The sequence below is a fragment of the Sylvia atricapilla genome, chromosome 4 (assembly GCF_009819655.1).
Source record: "Sylvia atricapilla isolate bSylAtr1 chromosome 4, bSylAtr1.pri, whole genome shotgun sequence".
Lineage (NCBI taxonomy): Eukaryota > Metazoa > Chordata > Aves > Passeriformes > Sylviidae > Sylvia > Sylvia atricapilla.
The window spans coordinates 31,281,390-31,306,706 of record NC_089143.1 but is presented as its reverse complement, the minus strand read 5'-3'; the positions used below and the strand labels follow the sequence as shown (position 1 = coordinate 31,306,706).

Sequence of the window (25,317 nt, the reverse complement as noted above, 5' to 3'; positions counted from 1 at the left end):
CGCACATTTTCCCCCTGCCCCAAATTGATTGACAGAACCTACCACAGATGGTTTTTTTCATGAAATATTTAGCTTTTATAGCACATGGGTGCGACAAATGACGCCTTGTCCCTGGTCGTTCTCTGTGCTGTCCCCTCTCTTCCCAGTTCCTCAGCCAGGAGTTTGAGGGATGGTTCTTCACCTGCCCTGATGATTTTGCTGCTCCAGAATTCTTACTCCCGCCTGCCTTTGACCTGGGGATTTGTGGGATAAACCCAGCTGACTTCAGGCTCTTTTGTCTCAGCTCAGCTCATCACCTGTTGTGGGAATGTGGGATAATGAAGGCATGGTTATTTATCTAACAATATTTAACCAAAATTACTCTAATCTGTTGGTGATTAGTCCAGGCTCAGGACAGCACAGCAAAGAACCCTCTGAGATCCTGTTTGTGCAATCCCTCACTGCCAATGGTGTGTTAGAGGTGTCACCACTGCTCCTGGCTAGCTCCCATCATTCCATGTGGTGATGGGGTTTTATTTAAATATTTTTAAGGCAGATTTGAAAAGCACAACGGTTTTTTCTGCTTGCTGTGTGGTTTGACACAAGTGGCTGAGTCTTAGATTTGGGCAGAGCCTTGACAGAAAACAAAGATTTTTTGTTTTTGTTTTTGTTTTAGTAATAAGCCCTCTTAAAATCTTAAATGCTTCCACTCACATCATATCCTTGATATTTTTCAGGGAAAAACATTGAAGTGCTCATATAGTATTCTGCTCTGATTTGTTTTACTGTGCTTATATATTTACCATGAAGATACACCAGGGAGTGTGTGTAGATCTAAAGAAATGTGCACAGCTAAAAAGCTCTTTTTCTCTAATTTCCACTCCTTTTATCCCCCCTAAAAATACTATCTTAAGATGCTGCAGGCATTCAGCGATGGCTTTGCTCCAAAGGGTTTTGGATCTTCTCAGGTGTTAAGGGCAGCACTGGGGACCTGGATGAGGAAAAGGATGAAAAGGGATCCTGGGTGAAAGGAGATCTCTTAAGGCAAAAGGTGAAAAGCCTTAAACTTTGGTATTTTACTTTCAGGGGTTTGTTTTCAGGCTTGCATGACAGATGTTGTTACCTAAGCAGGTAGCGGAGGGGAAGCAAGGAGGGGATTTTGTTTCTCTGGGCTGCTCTCGGGGTTATTATTAGGGCAGCTGGGATGAAACTGAGCAGATAAATTTCCAAGCATTAAATCTCCTCATTCGTGTTGGAATTGGATGGGGCCTGTTTGGAGAATGGTGGGAAATAAAAAGGAGAGAGGCAGGGCCCTGAGTGTGCCACGAATTCTGACAATTCTTTGGCGTTGTCAGAACTGAACTCCCTGGGAGTCACTTGTGGCATTCCCAGTAACGCTCCGTGCCTGTGTGCACGCATCCCAGAAATTCGGGATGCGCGTGGCGCCTTGATGTGCCTGCCAGGGGATGTCGGGGATGCGTTGATGACTTTTTGGCTTTTCCCCTGGGCAGGACCTGGAGCAGAGCCCAACAGATAAGCTCGGCCACCTCTGGCAGCTCTCCCTCAGCTGTGTGTGAGGACACACAATAATGCCCCTCGCTCGCTCACTTGCCTAAAATAGGCTTTTGCTGCCTGCTCTGTCCGGCAAGGATGGCCACGAAAATAGACAGGAAAATTTCACGTGGTCCCGACCTCCTCGTAGGGTTTCATTGTGCTTAATTGTGACCTTCAGGTGTGAAATCTGAAATTACTGAGATTTTCAAGTTATTGCTCTTGGTAGTAAGACTTAGCTGAGGAGATTGATGGGGAGTTTCTTGTAGAGTGAATGTGTGTCATCTGTACCCATGTCATTCATGTCAGCCCCTATGAAGGGCTCTTCTGCAGAGCTGCAAGGGCCAAGGGTGTTGAATCTTTTTACCCCCTCCTTGGCGGGAGAGAGGCAGGGATGTGCTGTGGAGGAGGAGAAAATGAGTGGCAGGCTGGTGGTGGTTGGACTTGATCTTCGGATGTGTTATGGGCAACATCCTGTAGGGTTTGAGCTCACATTGCCTGGCAGGAAATAAAAGGATATTTAATGCTGAACAAGGCAGAAGAGCGCTTGATCATCTCTGTGCATTTTGCCCTTCCCTTTGTCGTGTTCCAGTGGATTTTCTGCTATTCCTGAGTGATGTTGTAACACTCCAGTGAGCATTTAAGATACCAGCCCAGAACTGTGATGGTCTTATCCATCCATCTTCCTGCCTGGATTAAATCCGAGCCGTGTGTTGTTGGGATGAATGATGAATGAGGTTCTGGGCTTTCCAAAGTGCCACCTCCATACCCAGAACAGCCTTTTTGAGAAGTTTGAAAGATCCTGCTCCAACAGATGTAATGAGATGTTTTTGCTTGTGTTGATAAAGCAGCACTTGGTGCTCCTCCAGCTGGGTATGTGAGAGAGCTGTCAGCAAAGATTGATACACCTTGAAAATGATAAGAGGAAACAAGAGTTGCTGCCTGATAAAAAGCACAACGAGAATTTCTCTTCCATTTCCATGTATCCATGAGGACAGGCTGCAGCTCTCTCTTCAGCATGTGCCTGCTATTGTTTAGGATTGTGGGTGTTTTTTGTCTCTCCCGAACTATTTCTTGCAAAAGCAGATAAACCAAAACATTTTTTCCTCAATGAATATTTATGGGCTTCCAAATCTCCTCGCATACTTCTGCATGTGTAATTAGGCTGGAAGTTGGGTAAGTGAGCATTGGAGAACTACAAATGTGAGAGCCCGGGGAAAATGCTTGATGTTTCTGGTTTATTTGGGTGCTTGCTTTTTAATAATGAATTGCACTTTTCAGATGAAACAGCTTGTGTTTTCCAAAAGGCGTGTCAAAAACAGGAATAATTGGGGCTGTTGCAGCAGCAGACTTGTCTGGTTAAGCGATGCTTTTTATCACATGTGCAGCATCCAAGTGAAATTTGGGAGAAGTTGGGTGATGTAACTGAAGCCTCTGAACCACCTCATTTTGTTTAGGAGGAGATGAAGTCAATCCTTTCCCTCTTTTCTGCAGCTCTGCTCCCACTTTGAGTTGGAGCCTTTGAACCCCATCACGGGCAAGACTCAAATTTCTGTTTGATCAGCGATGATTTTGTTTAAAGCAACTTTCTGCATGCAAAAAAGATAATTGCTTTTTTTCTGGAGTTCTGGAGTTTTAACGTGAGTTGCGCCCTCAGCTTATTTTTTTGGAGAGGAGCAGGGCTTGGCTTGAAGGTGCATGGCCAAGTCATGGGATTGCAGCAGCTCTTATAAGTTAGGATTTGGAAGTAGAGATCTGGAAAGGAAACAAAGCCCTCATCTGAATAACTGTAACTCCATGTTACGTCTCTGTAGTTTTCCACAGCTTGGCCTCTGGAAAAGTTTTGGTCTTCAGTGGGTTTTTTCCATGCTGTTGCTGCGCTTGTTTGAATTAAAGCTTTTCACGTGTTTCATTTTGGTAGCAGCTCAGGCTTGGGGGGTTTTTTTAGAGAATTTAAGGAGAAGGATACCAGGCTGAAAGTGTTAAAGGCCAGGTTGGATGGGGCTTGGAGCAACCTGGTCAAGTGGAAGATGACCTCAATGGTCTTTAAGGTCCCTTCCAACCCAAGCCATTCAGTGGTTCTCTGCACAGAAAGTACCTGTGGGACAAATAATGCCACAGAGAGGCTACTTGACTGCAGGTAGTGGACTTTCGGCAAATACAGCTTGGTTTTGTTTTGTAGCTGATACCCAAAAAATGCTTCGTAAATACTCTAAGAGAATGTTATTGTTGGCACTTGGAAGTTCAAAGTGGGAATTTCCTGGGTTCCCCCATCCTGTGTATTCAATGACATTTACTGGTCCCTAAACAGCAGTCTTCTTTCCCAAGAGCTGTGTTGCTTTCTCCTCAGATTTATGGAGGCAGTGTGGTGAGTTGACAGGACATTAATGCGCTCATCTTGGAGTCACTGCCTGCAATCCCTTGGAACTGCCTGGCCGTTATTGTTAACTCCTTAAGGAGGACAAAGAGGGTTTCCAAACAAGGGTGACTCATGAAATCGTAGCCTCAATCTATCAAACAACGATGCATTGGATTAAATGATTACTTCAAGGATTAGAAGTTAGATTTTTGGGGAGGTGGAGAGGGAGGGAGGGAAGGGAAGAGTAAAAATACATCAGAGTTACAAAAACCCAGCCAAAAAAAGCTGCAAGACACAATCCCCTAGTGATCAGATAATGCCAATCCTGCGCCTGGTTCACGCTTCCAAAATGGGAGATGTTGTAAAAACTGAATCTCTGCTTTTCTCTAGAGATCATTCCCTGCCAAGAGAGTGATGCTTCACCTCCTTCTGAGCCTCCTGCTTGGCTTCTGCTGCCTGTCAGGTACCTCTGATAGTAACACTCTTCTCATGTGTTTTTTTTCCCCCCTCTTTCCAGCTGAAAGTGAAGGTGCTGGCTGCGTGTTACTGCACACATCAAGGAAGGTAAGTAGAGATGCTGTGTGACCAGTTTGGTTTTTTCATTGTCCAGAAGTGCAGAAAAGGATCATGAAACACACTGAGAGGCTGCTTGTCACTGGCCTAAGCAAAAGGCATTTAAATGCTTCTTCTCTTGAATTCCTCTCCGTTTCTTTAAACCTAAAAAGCCACATGCTGCTCATTCTTCAAACAGTTTCTCTGTAATTCTGATTGTTCCACTGCTTTTTCTCCCAGACACATCCTTGACATGTTAGTTCATCACTTTTTCTTCTGCAGCTGCCTCTACAGGGATCCATCCAAGTGTGCACTGTAGAGATCCAGGCTGCTGAACTCCTCTGGAACTGGGAGCAGAGACACCCAGCAGATGTGGCTGGGATTTGGTTCCCGCTTTATTCCAGATAATCACTCGTCCTTCATGAGGTCCAGCAGGAGTGAAATCCCTGGAAACAGACAGACTAGGAGGAGGATTAGGAGCACACACTTAGTTTACACTTGCTCCTGGGACTGTAACTCACTAATGATAAGGTGAAAGTACAAAAAAAAACAAACTTATGTAGGCTTTGTTATTCCACACCTTCAGCTGTGGAAGGGCACAGAAAGTACTCAGGGAGGAATTGGGTTGGTATTTTAGTAATTTTCCTGTGAGGGCAGTAAGCCCTCGCTCAGGGTGCCCAGAGAAGCTGTGGCTGCCCCTGGATCCCTGAAGTGTCCAAGGCCAGGCTGGATGGGGCTTGGAGCAAGCTGAGATAGTGCAGGTGTCCCTACCTGTGGCAGGGGTGGCACTGGGTGGTCTTTGAGGTCCCTTCCAACCCAACCCATTCCATTCTTTTATTTCTCTGAATCTGTATTTAGTACCACCTGAAGTTTTGTCTTTAGGGTTGTGAGGCTTGTGGTGCATTAAGTTGTCTTGACTTCTTGCCTGAGAGCTGTAAGGAGTGGCTGTTGTCATGGGAACTTGTAGCATCACTGATCCTGGTAAATCGCAGAATCATTTAGGTTGGAAAAACCCTCTAAGGTCACCAAGTCCAATCATTCCCTTAGCACTGCCAAGACCACCACTGACATATCCTCAAGTGCCACATCCACATGGCTTTTAGATCCCTCCAGGGATGGGGACTCCAGCACAGCCCTGGGCAACTGTACCAATTCCTGACTTCTTGGATTTCAGGCTTTGTTACAGGTTGTAACTTGAGGTTTTAGTTTGTGTAGCCTTGTAAGCGTTGGGGGCTTTTTAGGGAATCCCACAGAGCTCTTTAATTCTGCTTTGCTTTAGGGCTCTAAGACAGCTCAAATCCTGAAAAGATATTTCAGAAAGCTGAATTAGTAGTGGGAAGAAAATGCTTTAGAAACCTTTTTCCCAAGTTAATAAAAAAACGCCAAAGTAAATAAATACCAAAGAAAGCACTACCCAAAACAAAGCCACTGCCACCACCAAAAATTAAACATTGTTTGATATAGAATCATGGAAAGTTAAAATAAGCGATTCCATGCTCAGGAATGAAAATGTCTTTATCCCTAATTTGTCTTGTCTAATCCCAGTGCCAAGGTTCTCAGTCATACACACTTGACTGAAAGTAACCTGAGAACTTAATCACTTAAAAGTGCAAATTCTAAGCCCAAATGCAGGATCTGCCTCTGATAAGAAATAGTTGGAAACTGCTAACTCATAAGTGTCTCTTCTGTTTTGTTTTTCCTTTTCAGAGCTGTAGGATTCTTGCTTTTTCTGGCCTACAGTTCATGCTTGAGCATTTTAGTGTGCTGTGGAGCCACAAATACCAGAGAGCTTTAGCAGGGCTTGAGAAAAAGATACTTTTGCCAGTTTTTCCCTCTGGGGAGGATGAGTGGAAATTTTGTGCTTCAAATGCAAAGGAAATTGAGACCTGACTCATGGAGGTGATGGCTCCAAGTGTCTGGGCAGGGGGAATCACCAGTAGTGAGAAGTGAGAAGCTTTATCTGGAGAGGTTTCCCTGTAGTTGTCCCTGTCTGTGGTGGTAGCCTGTGGTTTTGGAAGGGCAGTTTGTGTCTCAGGCAAATTGCTCTCTAGCAGGGCACTTGGTGGGCAGGAATAAAGGCTTCTTCATACAGGTTGAGCTGTTTAATCACCATCACAGAGTGATCTTGAGACAATTTGCCCAAGGGACCATGGCAGCAGCCCAGGCAAGGCTCTGCTCAGGAGAACCAGATTTTTTGGATGCCACAAGAAAATTGGCAGTGGCTCTAAGTGGAGATGTCTCCTGAGCAGCAGCCAGGAGAGAGCTTGCATTTTGAGCCTTGTTGATGAGTTAGAATGTGTGATTTTGGCCTGGCTAAAGTCAGGGGAGGCTGTTTCAGTATTTCCCCCCTTTTCTGGCACAACAGCCTCTGTTCCTGTCACGGTGCAGTGTGGAGCTTTACAATCAAGGATGTCCAGAGCTCTTCAAATGACTCTTGGGTAGCTGGCTTGGGTTTCTTCCTAAGCAGTTTCCAGCATCGAGTTTCCAGCATCAAGTTTCCTGATGTGACTTCACTATCCAGCTAAAAATATTAGTGAGGGAGCATTCATTAATCTCCCCTGAACCCAGTAGGGGTCCTGGCTGGAACAGTTGTGCCTGAGCTGTCGCTGAGGCTTTGCTGTGCCAGTGCTTCCAGTAATTTGATTTTAGTGTGTCTCAGGGAGTGATGGATTTCTCTCCTTTCATGGTGGCTGCTTGCCTTGTGATGTTTAATGTGCATAAAGCCTCTTGAAGCTCAAAGAGTAGATTTAGATTGGGTGTTAGAGATGCTCCCTTGTGAGGGTGGTGAGGCCCTGCCACAGCATGCCCAGAGAAGCTGTGGTGGCCCCTGGATCCCTGGAAGTGTCCAAGGCCAAGTTGGATGGGGTCTGGAGCAAGCTGGGCTAGTGCAAAGTTTCCCTGCCCGTGGCAGGAGTTGGAACAGGATGAGCTTTGAGTTCCCTTCCAGCCCAAACCATTCCATGATTCTACAGTGCCTTCCCTAATCTTAGGGAGTGATAATAATGATAAATAGGTGATAAATATGAGTCTTCCCCATATTTCCTACAAAGGACCAAGAGCAGGGAAATAAAACAACAGTGAGGCATGGAAAGTTATTTTCCCAAGTCATTGCTTGAAGCCTGTGGCTCAGCTGGAGTTGAATCCTCCTGCCTTGCAATGAGCTGCTCCTGGTGCTGTCAAGCACAGCTCACTGCAGGATCAGTGTTGATTGAGATGAACTGGGGCCTTCAACCAACCTGAAAGGAGCTACAAGAAAGATGGGGAGAGATTATTTACAATAGTCTGGAGCGACAGGACAAGGGGAAATGACTTCAGACTGAAAGACAGTAGGTTTAGATGGGATATTAGGAAAAAATTCTTTATCATGAAGATGGTGAGGTCCTGGCACAGCTTACCCAGAGAAGCTGTGTCTGCTCCACCCTGGAAGTGTCCAAGGCCAGGCTGGAATGTGCTCTGAGCAACCTGGACTTGGGGAGGGTGTCCCTGCCCATGGCGGAGGGTTGGAACTGGATAATCTTGAAGGTCCCTTTGACCCAAACCGTTCTATGATCCTGTGATCTGGGCAGATAACCCACACGAATGCCTTTGATTAATTTTTTGCTGTCCCTCAACTTTCTCCTTTTGCTGTTCTGCTTCTGGTTGTTTCTCTGGTGCAGAAGTTGGTGACACAAAGCCACCTTTGCTATTTTGAAGACTCTTGTTAGAGGTGTGTGTTCATTTACTCTCAATTTGAGACAGTCTCACTGCTTGCACTTCTGAGGTGGAACTGTAGCTGTGTCACCATCTCCCTTCCTATGAGCAGATGGTTCCAAAGCCTTGGGGGTGGGAGCTGAAATGCTTCAGAGAATCCTCCTTCTCAAGGATGCTGTGGAAAGAGTGATTGATGCAAAGTAAAACAGTGCTAATTGCAATGGATGTGTACTGACAACTTGATAGTTGCTGTGATAATTACAGTAATTAGGGAGATGTTGGCATTTTTTCGCCTGTGTCTATAAATGGAAAAGGTAAGAGAGAGTGCATGGAAGGAGAGGAGCCATGAGTCAAGCTCTGGGATAGCCCTGTACCCTAGGGGGAACATGGCATGGTCCTGACTGTGGAGGCACAGCTGGGGGGCAGATCTGTGAAAGCAATTCAGGGCTTGGTTCTTCCTGAGCTTGAGGGGAACTCAGGGTTTCACTGTCTCTTGACAATCTGGTTCTCAACATCATGAATTCAACCTGGCAGCTTTCCCATCGGAAGGAATATCCACTGAAGAGTGCAGTTCCCATTTCCTCACTCAGGCTGCTGGAGGAGAGGGCCAGGACTGCCAGCCCTCCTTGTCCAGTGCTCTGTGTGTGGATTTCCCAGGACTGTGCAATGGGAACGAGGCATTTGTAGTTTGATCACTCAGTTAATTGCCTTCACAGCTAACAGGTACGGAAAGGAGTTGAGGTTCTGGAGCGCACTTGGGCTGTCTCTTCCATCTCAAGGCCAGTAAGTCTGGGACAGCAGAAGGAACCAGCAGAGAGCTGGGATAGTTTCAGCCTCTGTTGTCTTTGTTTCATTATTGCTTTAAAGATAAATCCACAAAAGAAGAAAACTTCCGTGAAAGTGGAAAGAACAGAAATTTAGCAAAATGTCAGAAAAGGTGATGGGCAGGATAGCATTCTCCACCTCCCACTTCAGGCTCCCTAACTGGGAGCACTGGTTCCCAGATGGTTCCCAGTTTGGGGACAACTGGATTCACTTGGCACTGAGATTCATACTGGTAATTTTTCATGCTGCTGGGCTCAGTGTCCATTTATCCCATGTTTTTTCAAACTTCCTGAATCTAAAGAAGATTTTTAATGCTACCTTAAGTACTTTTCCTTTTAAACCAACTTATCCTACTTTATTCTAGGCTGAAAAAAACCCAACAAAGACTTCTTTTTTTATTCTGCTTTCTGTGTCAGGGTATAAATGGTACCAGGGCATTCACCTGTTGGCACATTGTTACGATAAGCCCTGAAAATGCAAACCTTTAATACATTAATGCATAAAATGCCTTTTCTCCTGTTATGTGAATGGCCAGTAGAATCTTTGGTTGGGTGGTAACTTCAGAAAAGCTGCTTGTGAAGGATGCAGATTGTACTTTGCTGCTATTGTGTTCAGCTGTCTCATGCTCTGACCTTTTCTCAACACAGTACCTGAAATTAAAGAATTTTGAGGAGGAAGTCAGAGCCCAGCGAGACCTGGATGGCTTCTTAGCCAGAGCCAGCATCATCCTGGATGAAACAGCCACGTCCTTGGACGATGTTCTCCGGGAGATGCTGAAACACTTTGCCGAGGATCCTGAGAACATGGAGCCGAGCTGCAACTTTGAAAAAATCATGAACACTTTATTCACAGATTCAGGGACCCCACGGGAAGGGAACGGTAATCAGCTCTTGGTTTGCTTTGGCTCTTGGTTTGGTGGGCTGCTGTTCATTTGCTGTCCTTGCTGTGGTGGGGTGCTGGACACTCACTGTGTGGTCCCCAGGCTTGCATGTTGCATGCCACACTGTGGGTTGATATTTTCCCATGTCACTCAAGACTGAAGGACCTCATTCCTCCAAGGTTTTTGTGTTTTGGTGGAGTCTTGCCCCTGTTTCGTTAAGATCACCCACTGTAGTGCTCTCTGGGGTGAGGAGTCGGCAGCATTGGGGTGTCTTGTCTGCGTGGACCCTTTTGGTTTGCTTGTCCTCAGACAACACTCTTCAGCCAAGAGACTCTTGCTGGTGTCTCGTCAGCAATGGGTCCTTTGCCTTGTGATTGTCCACCTGAATTCACACAGGCTGGGGGATTTTGCCTGCTTTGGATGAGTAATTGGGGAGGGTTGATCCTTTGTGTCGCTCCCAGCCCACTGGAGGAGAGGGGAGACACTTGAGTTTTCCTAGCCAAGCTTGTTGGCTCTGGTGTCACCTTAAGCTATCAACAAATGTTGTAGTGTAGTCTAAAACCACTGTCTTTTAGCCCAAGATGTGAAGAAGCTTAACTGAGCATTGTTTCTCTGTAGGCACCCCTGATGGTTCAGAGTCAACAGGAATGAATGTACAATCATGTCCATCGCACCTCAAATGTAACTGTCACAGCCTGAGTGAATTTGTTTAACAGATATGTCAAGTCCTGAGCATGTAGTAAGCATGTTCATGCTTTGGTTACTTCTTGCTACCTGTCTTAGAGCTTCGCATTTGTAATCCCTTTAATTTAGGCTTTCTGCCAGTAAAGAACAAAAAGTAAGTAGTGCCATAAAATAATGTGAGAGCAGTAGCTGGGAAGAGGGGGAGAGAGGGCAGGGGATTGGGGAGGTGACACCCCTCCCAGTCCTGTCTGTGTGTGTGTGGTGGATAATGCTAATCTAATAACCTAGTACTGCTGTAGGATGATGTTGGGAGGAGAAAGCAGCTGCCTTTCTAAGCTGTGAATAGTTTAAGGACACAGTTCAAAAGCAGCAGGACAAATGTTTCCATCTCTCTCTGTCAGCCCCCACCCCTGTATCAGTCCACTGGGCAGATAGGAATGCTTGGGTTTAGTAGTCAGCTTCCATTTAGAAGGAAATGTTATTTACAGCTGCAGAGAATAAATGAGGACAGCCTGTGATGTTTCACTCTCTTCTTTTCCCAGTTCACCTCTTATCAGACACAATTCAAGGGGTCACAGCCACAGTCACAGGGGTGCAGTATCAGCAGTCCTGGCTCTGTATCATGTAAGTACCTGAATTGGATGAGCAAAATCACTGACATGCAAACCTTTTCCTGCTGCTGGGAGGAGCAGTGGTTCAGAATGTGCCCTTTTGGGTTAAGGTGGTGGTGCTTGTTCCGTCTGTCCTGTGGGATCTCTCTCTCTCTCTGGGCTGCTCCTTTTTGCAAACACATGCAGTAGGTGACCACAGCCTGTCCACGGTATTCAGCTCTTGGATGTTATAGAAATCTGCTGTTAACAAGCTAAGAATGCTGAAAAAACAAGCCAGAAAATGCTCATTTCTCAGTAATTAGCTGAGAAATGCTAATAAAGGAACTTCTCAAAGGGACAAGCAAACTGGTTCATGGGCTGCTTTGCCTGCCAAAGTCTGGGAGCCTGGACCAAAAGATTTCTTAGGTCCTTTGATAGAACCATCCAGACTTTGTAGCTGAAAATTGAAGTCAGACATTCCACGCTATTTAGACACTGATTACTTTGTCTGACAATTAATTTGGATGCTGATTAATTGTCAACACTGTTAAACTTCGGAGGAGCAGGCCCTTAAGACGCTAAGAACTCTGTCACCTGGGATTTATGAGATGTCGTGGCTTCGTCCCAGCTTGCACTTGACCAGGACTGGGGTTTGAAGTTATTGTCTCCACAGTCAGGCCTGTGGGGTGAGCCAGGCTCACAGGGGACAGGCCAGAACCTGAGTCCCTGAGCCAACCAAAGCAGTGCCTTTTTGACTCTTGCTTTATTCCTGTGCAGGCTTGAAGTCGAGTTGTCTAGAAATATGTTAATTCCCAGAGAAATGGCTGGGATATGTGGGGTAGGTGCCTAAAGGCATGCACATATTTTAGCCTTCACCGCCAGTTTGCTGGGACAACTGTCACAATAGTTTTCCTTCTGCTTGCACTTCTTCTCCTGCCCTCTGCTTATGGCTGGAGAAAATGGTGAGAAATAGAGGATTTAAAAAAAATCAAAAAGGAGACAAAACCATCAACAAACAAGGAGAAATCACCCCCTTGTTTTTAATCTCTTATGAAAGAGAAGGATGTGATCTCAGTGTGAAAAATAAGTGATTGCATGTCAGGGCTGTGTCCTGAAAAAGAAGAGAACTGGGTGATATTTCCTGCTTTGTGTGCTGCTTTTTTCACCTGGCACGTACAAAGCAGGACCACAAAGAAGAAAATGAGTTTATAAAGTAAAACAGTGTCAACCAGGAGGACTTTTGGGCCATTTTCTCCACTTTGGTTGCCACAGGAAGGGTAACAGCAGTAAGGATGTGGAGGTGATGCTGATGCAGAGGATGGAAGTTTGTCCTGTGGGATGAAACTCTTTGAAGGGTTTTGGGGAGTGTTGCCTTAACACCAAATCATTTTAAAGGTCATGATACAAATGCTGTGATTACATACATGAGACTAAAAAGGGTGGGTTCAGCCTGTTAGGAAAGTGAGCCAGAGCTTTAAATGCATCCATGTGAGTAATCCTGGCTTCCATGACAAGAGATGATTTGAAAAATAAGCTCACAGCCTGAAGGTGTCTTGTGCAAAACTTTCCTTGTTTCTTCCTTTTGTTGCTCTGAAGAGGGAGAAGAAAGTGGTGGGAAAGCAATGATGAGTTATTAACTATAATTATCTAATTGTTGCACTGTATTTCTGCGGGAGTGATTGTGCAACAGATTGTGAACCATATTTTTAGATCTTACATTTTTCTTGAAGTCAGATTACAAAACAGCTTCCAAACCTCTGAAGTAAAAAGGAATTTGTTGATGAAAAAATTTTCCATATGAGTGGGAAGAACCTTTAAGATATCTGCTATTCTTTATCCTTGCATTTGGTCTATACTCTTTGCTAAATTTTATATTAGCTCTGCTGGGTTGATGCACCGTAACCAACTTTTAATTCCTGGTGGATGAGATGGAATTGAGTATCATGAGAAGATTATATTAATGAGGAAGAATAGCTCAGAGATAAGGTTTTGGTTGTGTTGCTTCTGCGTAGATGATGAGGGGAAATATTAACAGCTGAAATTAGTTTGGGGTGAGAAAGGAAGGAATTTTTGTAGGATATTCACTGAGTTGTGCAGAGCTTGGCTGCAGAAGAACATTCTTAATAGAGATAAAAGTGTCTTTCCCTCTCCTTTGTGCGGGAAAGAAGGCTCTTATTTCTTATCTGATTTATCCGCAGTCAGAAGAGCAGTGGGGAAAACCTGGGGTTGAAACAGTTCTACTTCTATTTGATTTTGTGCTTTCCTGATGGTTTCAAGGCTAAGGAAGCTCCAGCAAGGTCAGACATTCCATATGGATCTGGGTTTCAGCCACAGGGCAGAACAAACCCTTGAGGAATTGAGGATCTCAAGGGTTTAATATTCTAGTGAAGTCCAGGAAAATAACTGAATTCTGATTCACTGCAGGCTTTAGGACAGTTTTTGCCAGGAATGACCCAAACCTGATCTTGCTGAGGCCATATCAGGATCCATCAGCTTATGGAAAACTTGGGATTCTTCTGTTAAAATGAGAGCTGAGAGTGTCAAAGCCTTTCATACCCAAGTGACCAGCAGGGTCCAGCTCTAGAAAAACGAAGGTTTCTATTTGTGTACATGGTCATTTCCTAACTAGAAAGCAAATCTTGAGAGCTACAGATGAGCTTCATCAGCCCAGGACAAGATCTCATACCTTTGAAACCATGGACACAACTCTTTCTTTCCTCCCATCCCAGCATTTGCCAGAACAGGGAAGACACAAACTGACACAGAGATGTCCTGCTGCTTCCCTGGGAAGCTGGTGCTGGTTGCTTTCTTGGAGAACCTGGGATGAGGGATAGTCCTATCCCAGAATGGGGAGTGCTGGGCTGTTTTCCTCAGTTGTTTAAGTGGGGAAGCTCAGCTGCTGGTAGGACCTGCAGCATGGAATGACTGAAGCAGACAGAGGTGCTGCCAGGAGGGTGCTTAAAGCTCTCCCTGAACCACCCAGACCTGCCATAATCTCAGCACAGAGGGGTAAACTGGATCCTTTCTGTGTCTGGACTGGGAAAAATGGGCAAGAAACTCCAGTGGGAGCTGCTGGTTTTGGTGTTGCAGCTTTGTTCCTCAAAAAGGCCAAGAAACTCCTCCTTATCCCTTAAGAAGTGACTCTATCACAAGCCAAGTCCTATCACAAGCCAAGTCCTTCTTTGACTGCCTGAGAAATGAAGATGAAAATGCCTAATTTTTAGTATTTTCCCCTTGGAGTGAAGGATATATGATTTTCAAACAGCTTAACTGGCTGCTGGTGGATTTTTCTCCCTCTTGTCGTGCTGGGAGAAACATCAGCTCTGTGGGTTATGGAACAAATGTCCCTGAGCTGATGGAACTCCCCAGGCATCCCAGCTTCCAGGCTGTATTTTCCTTGCCAGGAGATCAATATAACTGCTGATTTCAAGAGCTGAATCCTTAGAAAAAAACATGAAATCAAGCTGCTCCATAGTCTGCATGGAATAGTTGTAGAGCCATTTCTTCTGGCTGGATGGCTGAGGCACATGGACTGGGCATTGAACTGATTTCCTAAAGCTGTTTTAACAGGCAGAGCAGAGGGGAAAAAAAGCCTCTCTGCAAGCGAAGAGTGGTTCAGTGGTCCGTGTGCTCTGTGTTGCTATAGAATTTCTGCCTTTGATGTAGCCTGTCGTGGCAGTGACTCCTGTGGAGGAGCTTAACTCAGAAAAGCCCAGGTAGCCTCTCAGAAATAGGCATTGTGAGATGATATTGGATAACCAGCAAGGCTGCTGTTGAGATAATCAGAATCTGAAGAGTAAGATCCCAAATTTAATGTATTGTTGTATGAAAGATGTGACTGGTGTCTCTCTCAACAGAAGTAATACAAGTCCATTTCGTGTGTTTAAGGATTTTTCCAGACCCAGAGGTCTATGTGTTTCTAGAAAAGTCACATTGTCTCTGATTTAGCTGTTGAATAGATTTCAAATAGAGATGTTTCAGTTGCTGTCTGTTCCTCAGATTATTATTTTAAAGGGTAAAATGGGAAATTAAAACAGTTGAATGCATGAAACAAATATTTTCATTTAGAGGAATGATTACAAGATTTGGAGCCTTGTAAGCGAGAGCCTCTTCTCCAGAATTTACAACCATCATCTCTCAAATGTTCTTTGGGCTCAGAGAACCATATAATTTTTTAAGGGTCTCTCCACCCTTTTTGGGTTTTCCCAGCAAACTCTGCATTAGGAATTTGGGTCTTGAAAAAGAGAGATGGCTTGTTCTGCTGTGTGTAGGGTTGAGATGTCTCCTTATAGAATCCTGAAGGTTGAAAAAGTCCAACCATTTACACAGCACCACTGTGTTCACCTCTAAACCATGTCCCAAGTGCCACAGCCAACATCTGGCAAGTGTTCTTTGAATTCAGAGAACCAATTAATTTTCTTTTAAGGGCTTCTCCCCCCTATGCTGGTGGTGCTGGAGAGCTCCTGCAGGTTCTGTCTGATGGAAAGGAGCTCTCAGTATGCACTGGCCTGGAGGAAATCCTTGCCTCTGGAGAGGATGAGTCTTCCTGGAGCCCAGCAAGGTGCATTTCCCTGGCCAAAAGGACTTCCAGCCCTGAGTGGGGATGTTGTGGCTGAGACCAGCCCATGCCAAGCTGTGGCTGAGCTGCCTGGCCTGGCCACAGTTCTGTTCCTCACTTGCAGATGCTGGTTTCTCAAAGCTGGTGCCTGGAGCTGCTCAGCAAAGGAAGATTTATTGGCAGTGGATGAGAACAAGAAGTGTCATTGTCATTCTGTGTGGGGACAGGAAAAGGCTGGCTGGCTGATTACCTCTGCTGGGCACTTTTTCTTACTGCAAGGGATAATTTGTTTCTGAATTAACTTCCTTTCTTCCCCTTTTAAAAGAGGGTTTCTGTTTCTCTTAGGTCTCCATAATTTGACCCTTTTTATGATTTGGTTGAGCAATGTGTTATTACTCTGATAACATCTTGGGTGTGGGGCAGACCTGGGGCACGTGGGACTCGGTGGATCTGGGATTTTGGTGGAGCACTGCCAGTTCTCACCATCCCAGTGCCACCCTCAGCACCACCAGAGGCAGAGGGGGAGCACAGGGAAGCAGAATTTAAATGCTTTTTTTATGAACTCAATTATTGGAGGATCAAGATAAAACTGCTGAGAACACAACCTGGTATCTCATTAAATCATAGTCCAGCATTTCCTGGGGTGACTAATACTGAGTGAAAATAGATTTTTCTGCTTTCTAGCCAAACCAAGGGAGAATCAAATGTAGCTCAACTCAAACCAAAAAGGAACTTGGAGGCTTTGACCAAACCAGACTTGATTTAGAGTCAGCTGAAAATGTCTTGCTAGTTTTCAGGTTTTTGGGGCTTTGGCTATTTACTCTCCAGCTTTTTTCTTCGTTTTTTTCTTAGTGGGAATTTGTTTAAGTGCCACTTAATAAAAAGTTGTTACATTTTGAAAGTGGCTCTTCTGGGCCTGAGCTATGCTGACTTTTACCTCCAGTCTTGCTTGACTTGGGGTTTCTCCATGTGAACCGAGGAATTTTTTTGTGTGTGTCTTTTACAAATATTTGCACAAGTCTAGTTGTGACTGCAGTTTTGGTTTGTATTGTGTTTGCATCTGGATTCTGGAATTAAAACAAAACTGGGAGCTGTAAGTCTTACACCAGGGAATAGAATTTGAGTCAGCTAAATAATGGCTTAAATTTGAAGAAAAGCTTGAGCTGCTGAATGATGCATGGGCAGGAGTGACTTGGCCTTGCACTGGAAATATTGAAACACCATTTTTTTTCCCCCAATGAATGGATGTAACCAAGGGAGAGCAAATTCAGATGAGGCTGCATTCTGCACTGTTTCTCCCCTCCATACAGCCAGGCTCAGGTATATCCCATCTTCTTTGTGGCACCTGTGTAAATCTGGTTTTAATCATGTTTGTCGTCACTAAATCAACTCCAGCCTGATTTGTAAAGGTGTTATTGATCTAAATTATTTGTACATTGACCTAAGTGTTGGAAATTCTCAATTTTACTGGTGTGATTTTGGGATTTGGATCCATATGTCAGTGTCTATAGAGTTCTTTACAGAGGAGCTGGAGGAGACTCTCAGAAGTGTGGGAAACCTCAAACTCCAGCACTCTGGATCAAACTATTTCAGATAAAAAAGGTTGATAATGACAGTGAATTTCTTGGTGTCTTGTAAATGTGCTCTGTATGAAATCTTTCAGTACTGTGGGATCCTCTTCTTGTCCAGTCCCTCAGCTTAAGGAAACAGTGAACTCCTGACTAAGAGAAACCCAAATTTTTGCTGGCTGCCAGGAAAATGATCTTGTCTTGTGTGAGAGACCCAATAGCAAAGCTCAGTTTTTTACAGTTTTTTTTTTTACTTTTTTCCTCTGTACCCAAGAAGCTCTTGAGCTGAAGTGGGATTGTGGCACTGCTGGCAGGACTCCTGTCTCTGGAAAAACACAGCCCTGGAGCCAATTCATAGAGCTGAAACATAACCCTGTCACTCCAAGGAGAAGGAAAACTACAGAACATGTGGCTTGCTTCATTATTGCACTTTACAATAGGCTTTTTCAAACTGCTTTGTACTTCAGTGGTGTCTTGCTTGGTCAGGTCCTGCCTGGTGCACATGGTAGGGAAGGGATGATGTCTTGGAAGTGAGCCTACAGCTCTGTGAGCCACAGGTAGCTGATACCTGCTTCTGGCATAGAAATGATGTCCAAAATGCCCAGCAAACCTTCCTTTTCAAAAACAGATTAATCAATGAGCTCAGCAGCGGAGGTATGGAAATGCTGAGCTCAGAATTCATGCTAATGGTGCAGTAATCATTCACTGCTGGTGAGCAGGTGGGTGAAGGTGAGAGAACTGAAGGTGTTGGGCCACTTGAAGGTTCTCCAGTTGTTCCAAAGCCCAGAGTTCATGTCCCCTCTGGCTTGTTGAGCTGGAACACAAGGAAGACTTGTCTGCTGGCCAGCCACATCTGGATTGCGACCAGGTGCTTGGCTTTGGTTGTGAAAACAAGTGTAACTTGCACTCTCTTTTCAGTTACTTCAAAAGATATTTATTCCTCACCTTAGGACCTGTCTTGATCTTTCTCTCTTCCAAAGCTGATTCAAGTACAAAAAGAACAAGAGGCCGTGGGTGAAGGGAAGTTAGGAAATAAATGAAACAATGTCATCTTTCTCGTGTCCTGTATTGTTCTAATTAAGCTGTTTGGTTGCTCTCAGAAGAGTGCCTCTTTGAAATTAATTTGTAGAAGCAGGCTGCTTCCAGTCTGAGATCAGGAAGTCAAACTCAGTAAGAAAATACTTGATGGTGTGATTTTTAATTTTTTTGAAATGCAAATAGTGAAGAACTTGATAGAAAATGCAACAAGGTCCTGACTAGGACATCTCCAGCCAAAGATCTTCGTAATGGAGCAGCCCTCAGGGTGCATGGGGGTGAGAATACATCTTAAAAGCAAAGAAATAAGATGGGATTATGGAAGAGAAATTAGAGAAATAAATCCTCCTGCTGGAGGACTGTGAGAGGTGCTTGTTAGATGAACAAAAGGGACCAAGCAGCTGAAATAACTCTGAACCAGGTAAAAGGAGGGAAACATCACTGTGAAGTCAGAAAACACTTCCATACCTCTTCCAGGTGTCTGTAGGCAAACCCTGTGTGCATCTTTTCACCAGTGGTTTACAGAAGGGTTGAAAAGTAGTTGGTGGCTTTAAAAGGGAGTAGGAAGAGCTGCAAGCCAGGCTGGCATTACCCACTGCTGCCCCTGCAGCAAGCCCCAAAATTTCCCAGCAGGAAAAGTGGCAGCTAAGCAGGTCCCAGCTCTGTTTAAATATCCCAGGGTGGAGACAGACCTGGAGATGATTCCTGTGTTTATTCCACACAACTTTTTTTGCTAGTCTTAGTTCTGGGAGTCAAACATCCATCCCATCCCCTGGATCACAGCCAAGGATTTCCCTCCCAGCACTAATCCCGTCTCTGTGGATCTTGAGCAGGGAGGTCAGCTTGGTTTCTTTAACACTTGTGAGCCAGAAAGGGGAAAACAACAGCTGGGAGCAAATGGGGAATGCCATTACAACAGAGAGGTTTGCCTGAGGCAGAAGTGGGAATATATTGGCTTGGCATTTTGCCTTAGTGTTTCCAGAAGCACTTTGGGAGATCAGGTGAAATGAAGTGCAATCTTCTTTTCCAATAATGCAGGTGTTCTTTAATAAGAGGCTTTTTTTTCTGTGTGTGTGTAAGCTTCTGTAGATCTGCAAGTACTCAGTGTGTTGTGCTCTCTGTCACTTGTTTTCTTGGCTGTTAAAAAAGCAGCTGGAGGAAAAAGCAGAACACACCTTGAAATCTTGAAAGGTACTTCCCCCTAAAAACATGGATGTCGTATTGTATAAAAGGGAGCAGAATTGGACTAATAGTAACTAAAAGTTTAAGACTTCTGAAGTCTTCAACCAACATCATCATGTGTTTCTCAGAGGTGAAATGTGGGTTTATGCCTTGTGCACCAGGGGAGATCATGCCTGGTGTTATGGGGCCCAGTCTGATGATCCGATTTTCCCTGACAGTTGCACTATAAAGTCCCTTCAGCGACGTCACGTTTGCATCAGCCGCCTGGAGAGGCCTCAGAACTGGGGTGAGAACTCCTGTGAAGTCAGATTTGTGATACTGGTCCTGGCTCCTCCCAAGATGGTGAGTCTTGTCTTCTTGCAGCACAACTTCAGGAGGTTCTCCTGAGTTTGCTTTTCCTTGGGCTCCTCCAAGGGTTAATAAATGTTTCTTTTAAAACACAAGGGGACGTGAAAAGGCCTGAGGTCTTCTTGGCAACTATCAAGATGATTTATCCTGTTGGTGAGGGGTGGATTAGTGGGTGTGCTGTGTCCTTGTCTCATGGCCTGCATCCTGATGGGGAGGAGAACACTATGTAGTCCCCATACACACGTGGGATGCCCTTAACACTCTGTGGATTCCCCTCTCCAGCTGTAGTTGCTATTTTTAGAAGTGAGAAATGCAGTTCCTTGCTGAAGCCAAGCTTTTGAAAGGCCCTTGTGAGCCTACAGCTGGTGCCCCACTGCAAAGGTCTGGGTTGCTTCCCAACAGACTTCCCTGATGGGGCTGACATTTACCCTGCACGTGTGGCTGCAGCAGCTGGAGGTGATGTAGCCAAGAGGAAGATGATTCTTTTTTGAGCTCTGTTGCACTGAGGGTGAGACTTTCTGGGAGCTGCAGTGCTTCTAAGGTCAGCCTGTCCCCAAGGCCCTTTGGGATGTGTTTTCAGAGCTTTTAGCACTTGAAACAGCAAGGTTAAAGCTTGCTCAAGTTCTGGCTCTTTGGTGTAGACAAGAATGGCACAGAACACTTCAACTGCAGTCAGAATATCCTGACTTGGAAGGGACCCACAAGGATCATCCATATCTGACTCTGATATCATGGGGGGCATCAAGGTTAATTGGGGATCACCATCCTGTCTTCCTAGAAAGCCCTGGCCTGACCAAGGTGGTTCTTCCAACTGATGGCTGAATGGTTCAAAGCTCAAGACCTTTTCACACTCCAGCTGGCTGTTTACACCTTGGAGTTGCTGGTCTGTGCTCCTGGGAGGTGCTGGAGAGGTTGGAGACCTTGTCTGGGACAGGATATGTCTTGATTCAATTTCCTGCTCTTCAATGCTATCTGTGTGACCTTGGACCTGCTGGTCTGGCCTGTCTCCTCCCCCTCTTCATCACCACCCTCGTTTAAATGGGAATACTGGTGTTTCCTTCTTTCCCAGGATTTCTGGCAGGTCTTTCCCAACCAAGCCACTCGATGCTTTTGGCATCAACCTCGAAGCCAGCAGGCTGAAAACATATTGATGTTTCTTGTGAAAAGCAGGAGGGAGAACAGCTGGAGCTGTGTGCAGTTCCATGGGTCTCTCCTTTATTGTTATCTTGGGCCAGCTACGTGCAAAGCGCCCGGCGAACGGCTCCGCATCCGCTCGGATCCCGAGAGTTTGCAGTTCCAATGGTCAGCATCAAATTAAGGGAAGGGAGTGGAGGCCAGGAGAGCTCGCACTTGCCAATGTGCTTTTTTATTTTAAATGGGTTGGTGGAGCCAGCCCCAAGTGCGCATTTCTGGTGCAGCAGTTAAAATAATTAACCTGCTGACAGCAACACATTAAACGGGCCTTGCCTGGGGAAGGGAAAAAAGTCCACAACATGGGCATTTGTTGTGCTGGGAATCCAAATCCTTGGCCTTGCTAATATGGAGGATGAAAAAAACCCTTGGGTTTTCTTGCAAATATCTATCCTCTCTGAACTGGTTCATCTCCTTGGTAAAGGAAAAATGGGAAGAGCATTGGAAATGTTGAAGCAATCCTTGCAACATCTAGCCCAAGGACTGTTGCTGCTTAAAGGTGAAAGGTGAAGCCTCCTCTGTGATGGCAAATCCAGGCTGGTTCACAAACTAAAAGGAAGTCCCAAGGAAAATCCTTCACTTAGATCCAAACCTCTCCCTAGAAAATTAAATTGAATCTGCCCTAGTGAGTGTTTGAAGGGACATTCCTGGTGATGGAATCCCAGAATGGTCCGGGTTGGGAGGGACATTTAGGACAATCTAATTCCAACCGTCTGCCACATGCAGGGACACTTTCCGCTATCCTAAGTTGCTCCAAGCCCCATCCAGCCTGGCCTTGAGCATTTCAGGGGTGGGGGAGCCACAATTTTTCTGAGCAAATGGAAGAGAGGAGGGTGATGTGAGTGATGAAGGAAGGGCAGCGTAAGCAATGACTCTGGGACCAGCTCAGTGCCACCCACGCCTGCTCCTCTGCGTCACCCACACTCTGAATTATTTGGTTGTGTTCATGGAGAAATTGTTCATCTGTTCGGTTGTGAATCATGAGAAGCAATTGAGATCAATCACAGATGCTCACTCTTCTTTTCACAGCAGTGTGAGGAGCCTGGATGTTCTCCAGGGCTGGGGAGTGTTTGGGTGTCTCTGGTAGCTGCCGCATGATGAGTGTGGAGTGTAGAAGAGGTGGGTGGGTTAAAACTTGGCATCTGAAGGAGCTTTTAATGAGCTGTGGTTCTGTGTAATTTGGCCTTGGCAAGTTACTTTATGTGTCCTGGCCACAGTAGGAGCAGGTGAGCAGGTCAGGGCCTTGAGAGCTTGGATTTGGTCAGTTTGTGTAGGAATGAGGAGCTCAGCCTCCTGTATTCTTCCCTTTGCATTTAATTTCCTGCAGTAGGAAAGCAGCCTGGATTCTGTTGGAAGCTGGGCCCCCAAAGATCAGGTCTGTGTCTCACAGAAATATTACATCCTGAAAACAAGCACTTTTTTCATGTCTGCAAGACTCCTGTCCCTTCCAAACGTTTAGTGAAGACAGACAAGAGCTCCTTATGTGTGTGCTCAGCTGTTTTTTTCCATCCTTTCCTCTGTGCCAGTGGTTACTTGAGCTGAGAGCTCTCTATCTCCACTTGTGCTGCCAGAATTGCCCCAAAGTGGCCAAATGAATTGAGTTTTAATGTCCAGAAAACAGGAATCAGATGAGCACAATAATCTCAGTCTTTCAAATAAGACATCAATACCTGTAGAAACCTTGACTGCAGCACCTTTCCACCCCAGGAGCAGCAATGCTGAGGTGCTGTAGGGTTGCAAAGATTTTTGTCTGGTCTTGAAGGGAAACCAGGGCTAAAATGCATGCTCAGCATGATTCAGCTTTGGATTGGTTTCTGGGAAGTTGACCAAGTAAAGATCGATCACTTCACATTACAACCTGTGTGGGTGCCTCTACAGGATTCTGATGTAGTTGTGTGTTCATCTGCAACAGCTTCCACATGTGCCCTCCTCCCTCAGGTGCCTTTGGGATGCTGGGAGCCCCTCTACAGAGGGGTAAATTACAGAGTTTACCTTCCAGAAACGAAATTAAATGGTTTTACAAGCACTTTTTTGGTCTTTTTTTTTTCCCCTGCTTAGAAAAGCACCAAAACGGCCACAGAAGTGGGCAGGACCTTTGCCACGATGTTTTCAGACATAACCTTCCGACAGAAGCTTCTGGAAACCAAAACTGAGGAGGAGTTCAAGGAGGCCTTGGTGCACCAGCGGCACTTGCTGACGGTGGCAAATCAGAGACCCTCAGGGAGGAGTGATGGGCACAAGTCACATGGTAACAAACAGCTCAAGGTAAGGCTTGGCCAGCACCTCTGCCATGCCCTGGTGTCCAAATCTATCAGTCCAAGGGATTTGGGGTGAGGGGGTGAAAACTTGAGGCCAGTGGATGCAGCAGCATCCCCAGCAAGCTCCCAGCAGTGAGGCTTCCCCAAACTTCTGCTGTGTGCACATGCACCTTCCTCAGATTCTGCTGTAAATCTCCAAAAAGCCACTTTAAAAGGCAGGTGCTGAAGGGATGCAGAGCACTTGGGGGTCGAAATGGTTACAGGACTTTGATTCCAGATTAATGGATCTCTGCTCCTTGTCAGTCCAAGGTACTTAATCCTTACAATCAGAAGGCTCTGAAGGAAGCTGCTGCTCGTCTTTCCTGCAGCCAAAAAGCTTCTTGGCCATCTCTGCACGGTAATTTCACTTAAAAGTTGCCTGTCAGTATTTGGCCTGAATTCTCCCTGTTTGATCTGTAGCTCTGTAAAACATTACTTGCTTTGTACTTTCAAGTTTGAGGGAAATGCTGTAACTCAGCTTTCTTTTCTGGAATTTCCTGTGTGTTGGTCATTGCTTTGTTTTTCCTTTCAGAAATCCATTCTTTAAGCAGGCAGCATACCTGAAAAACAAACAGTGCCATCTCCAGCAATGCCGCTCCTGTCCTTGCATTACAAATAACCCCAAAGCTTTGGGTTGCTTATAATGCAGGAGCTGCTTCACTTATCACTTTTCTTTTCCCCCCCTGCAATAGATTTAAGGGGTTTGATCTGCACATCTGGAAATGAGCAATGCTCATGTTTTTCCTGCAGAATCCCCTTGCTTATAGGTAGTGCTTTGAACTTTGCTAGACCCCATACCTGCTCTTAACTTTGCAGAACAAGTCCCGAAACCCTCTTTAAATCCAGGTCGTGCGAGGCAGGGATATTTGGAGGAGTAATTTACCTAAAGTAGGTTTAACCCTTTACACCTGGCCCTTCTGAGGGTTTTTTGTTAGAGCAGTTGAAGTGTCTGGCTTTATCTTTTGCTAAAAATAGCAGAAAAAAAGTCTGCAGAGGGTTTTCTACTCTGTGGTTTAATGAGGAGGGCTGGATGAGACACTGAGCTTGTAGATTTTGGCCCTGAGACTGGGGATTCTTGCTGGCCTGCTTGGAAAAGCAGCCTTGGCTGGGCAGAATCCTGATTTCTCCAAGCCAGTGCTGTAGAGAGGGACACTTCTTCCTTTAGCTCTTGCTTTTGGCATTGACAGTTGTGGGCCTGGATTTGCTGAACTGTTGCTCTTTTAAAACCATTTTATATCCTTGAGCTCTCGGGAGATGCAGCCTCTGTATCCCCACCTTGCCCTGCCAGCACAAAGAGCTGGGAAAGGAGATTTCCTGGCAGGCCAAGGTTTGCCTGGAGAAGTGAGGTTGATTTGAGCTCCTAGGCTGGATTCCTCAGCTCCTGAGAGCCATCTCCACCATCTCCTCCCCTCATGGAGAGGAAGCATTTAATATGAGCACAAAGCCATGTGAGAGCAGGAGTGGAATTTCAATCTGTCAGCCACCCCCAGAGAAATAAACACCCTCACTGGAGCCCCTGGACTATGACAAGTTAGTTCTCAGGAAGGTGTAAAGGCTCTGGGTGACATGAAAATCTGCCCTCCTGGGTCCTGCAGTAATGGGAGAGGAAAGGGGCCTTAAATTCTGTGTGTGAGTGGGATTTTTGCAAGTGCTTGTTTTTACCTCTGCTGAAATATTGAGGGGGATGTGACAGTCACATTCCCTGCTGTGCCTACAGCACCGTCACTTTGCCTTGGCTCATCTCAGAGGATTATTTAGGCAAGGCTATGTACTCAATCATAATTAAGTCAGCCTGAAATCCTCTTGTTTACTGAGGCATCTAATTGTGATTTTGTTCATGGAGGAGCCCCTAACAGCTGTGATGTTTTTCTGGCTGTGATTTTGTGTCCTGTGTGGATTTGCTAAGGGGGATGTGTGTGCTCAACATCAGCAGGAGGGAAGATACAGAGGATGCAGTATTTTTGCACAGACTTGTGTCCTTGATCTCTGTAAAACACTCCTGCAACCCCCCAGCACTTTTGGGAAGGA

General features: G+C 45.4%; 1 protein-coding gene across 1 annotated transcript in view; it reads left to right on the top strand.

The window, feature by feature from the left end:
• Positions 1-25,317, top strand: part of LOC136360819 (solute carrier family 4 member 11-like) — a 67,362-nt gene that overhangs the window by 4,791 nt on the left and 37,254 nt on the right. Inside the window, exons 2-7 of the mRNA XM_066318439.1 lie at positions 4,407-4,453; positions 9,604-9,835; positions 10,455-10,517; positions 11,063-11,144; positions 19,672-19,795; positions 23,051-23,257. Of these exons, the coding sequence (XP_066174536.1) occupies positions 4,407-4,453; positions 9,604-9,835; positions 10,455-10,517; positions 11,063-11,144; positions 19,672-19,795; positions 23,051-23,257 (755 nt within the window). The remainder of the gene's footprint in view (positions 1-4,406; positions 4,454-9,603; positions 9,836-10,454; positions 10,518-11,062; positions 11,145-19,671; positions 19,796-23,050; positions 23,258-25,317) is intronic.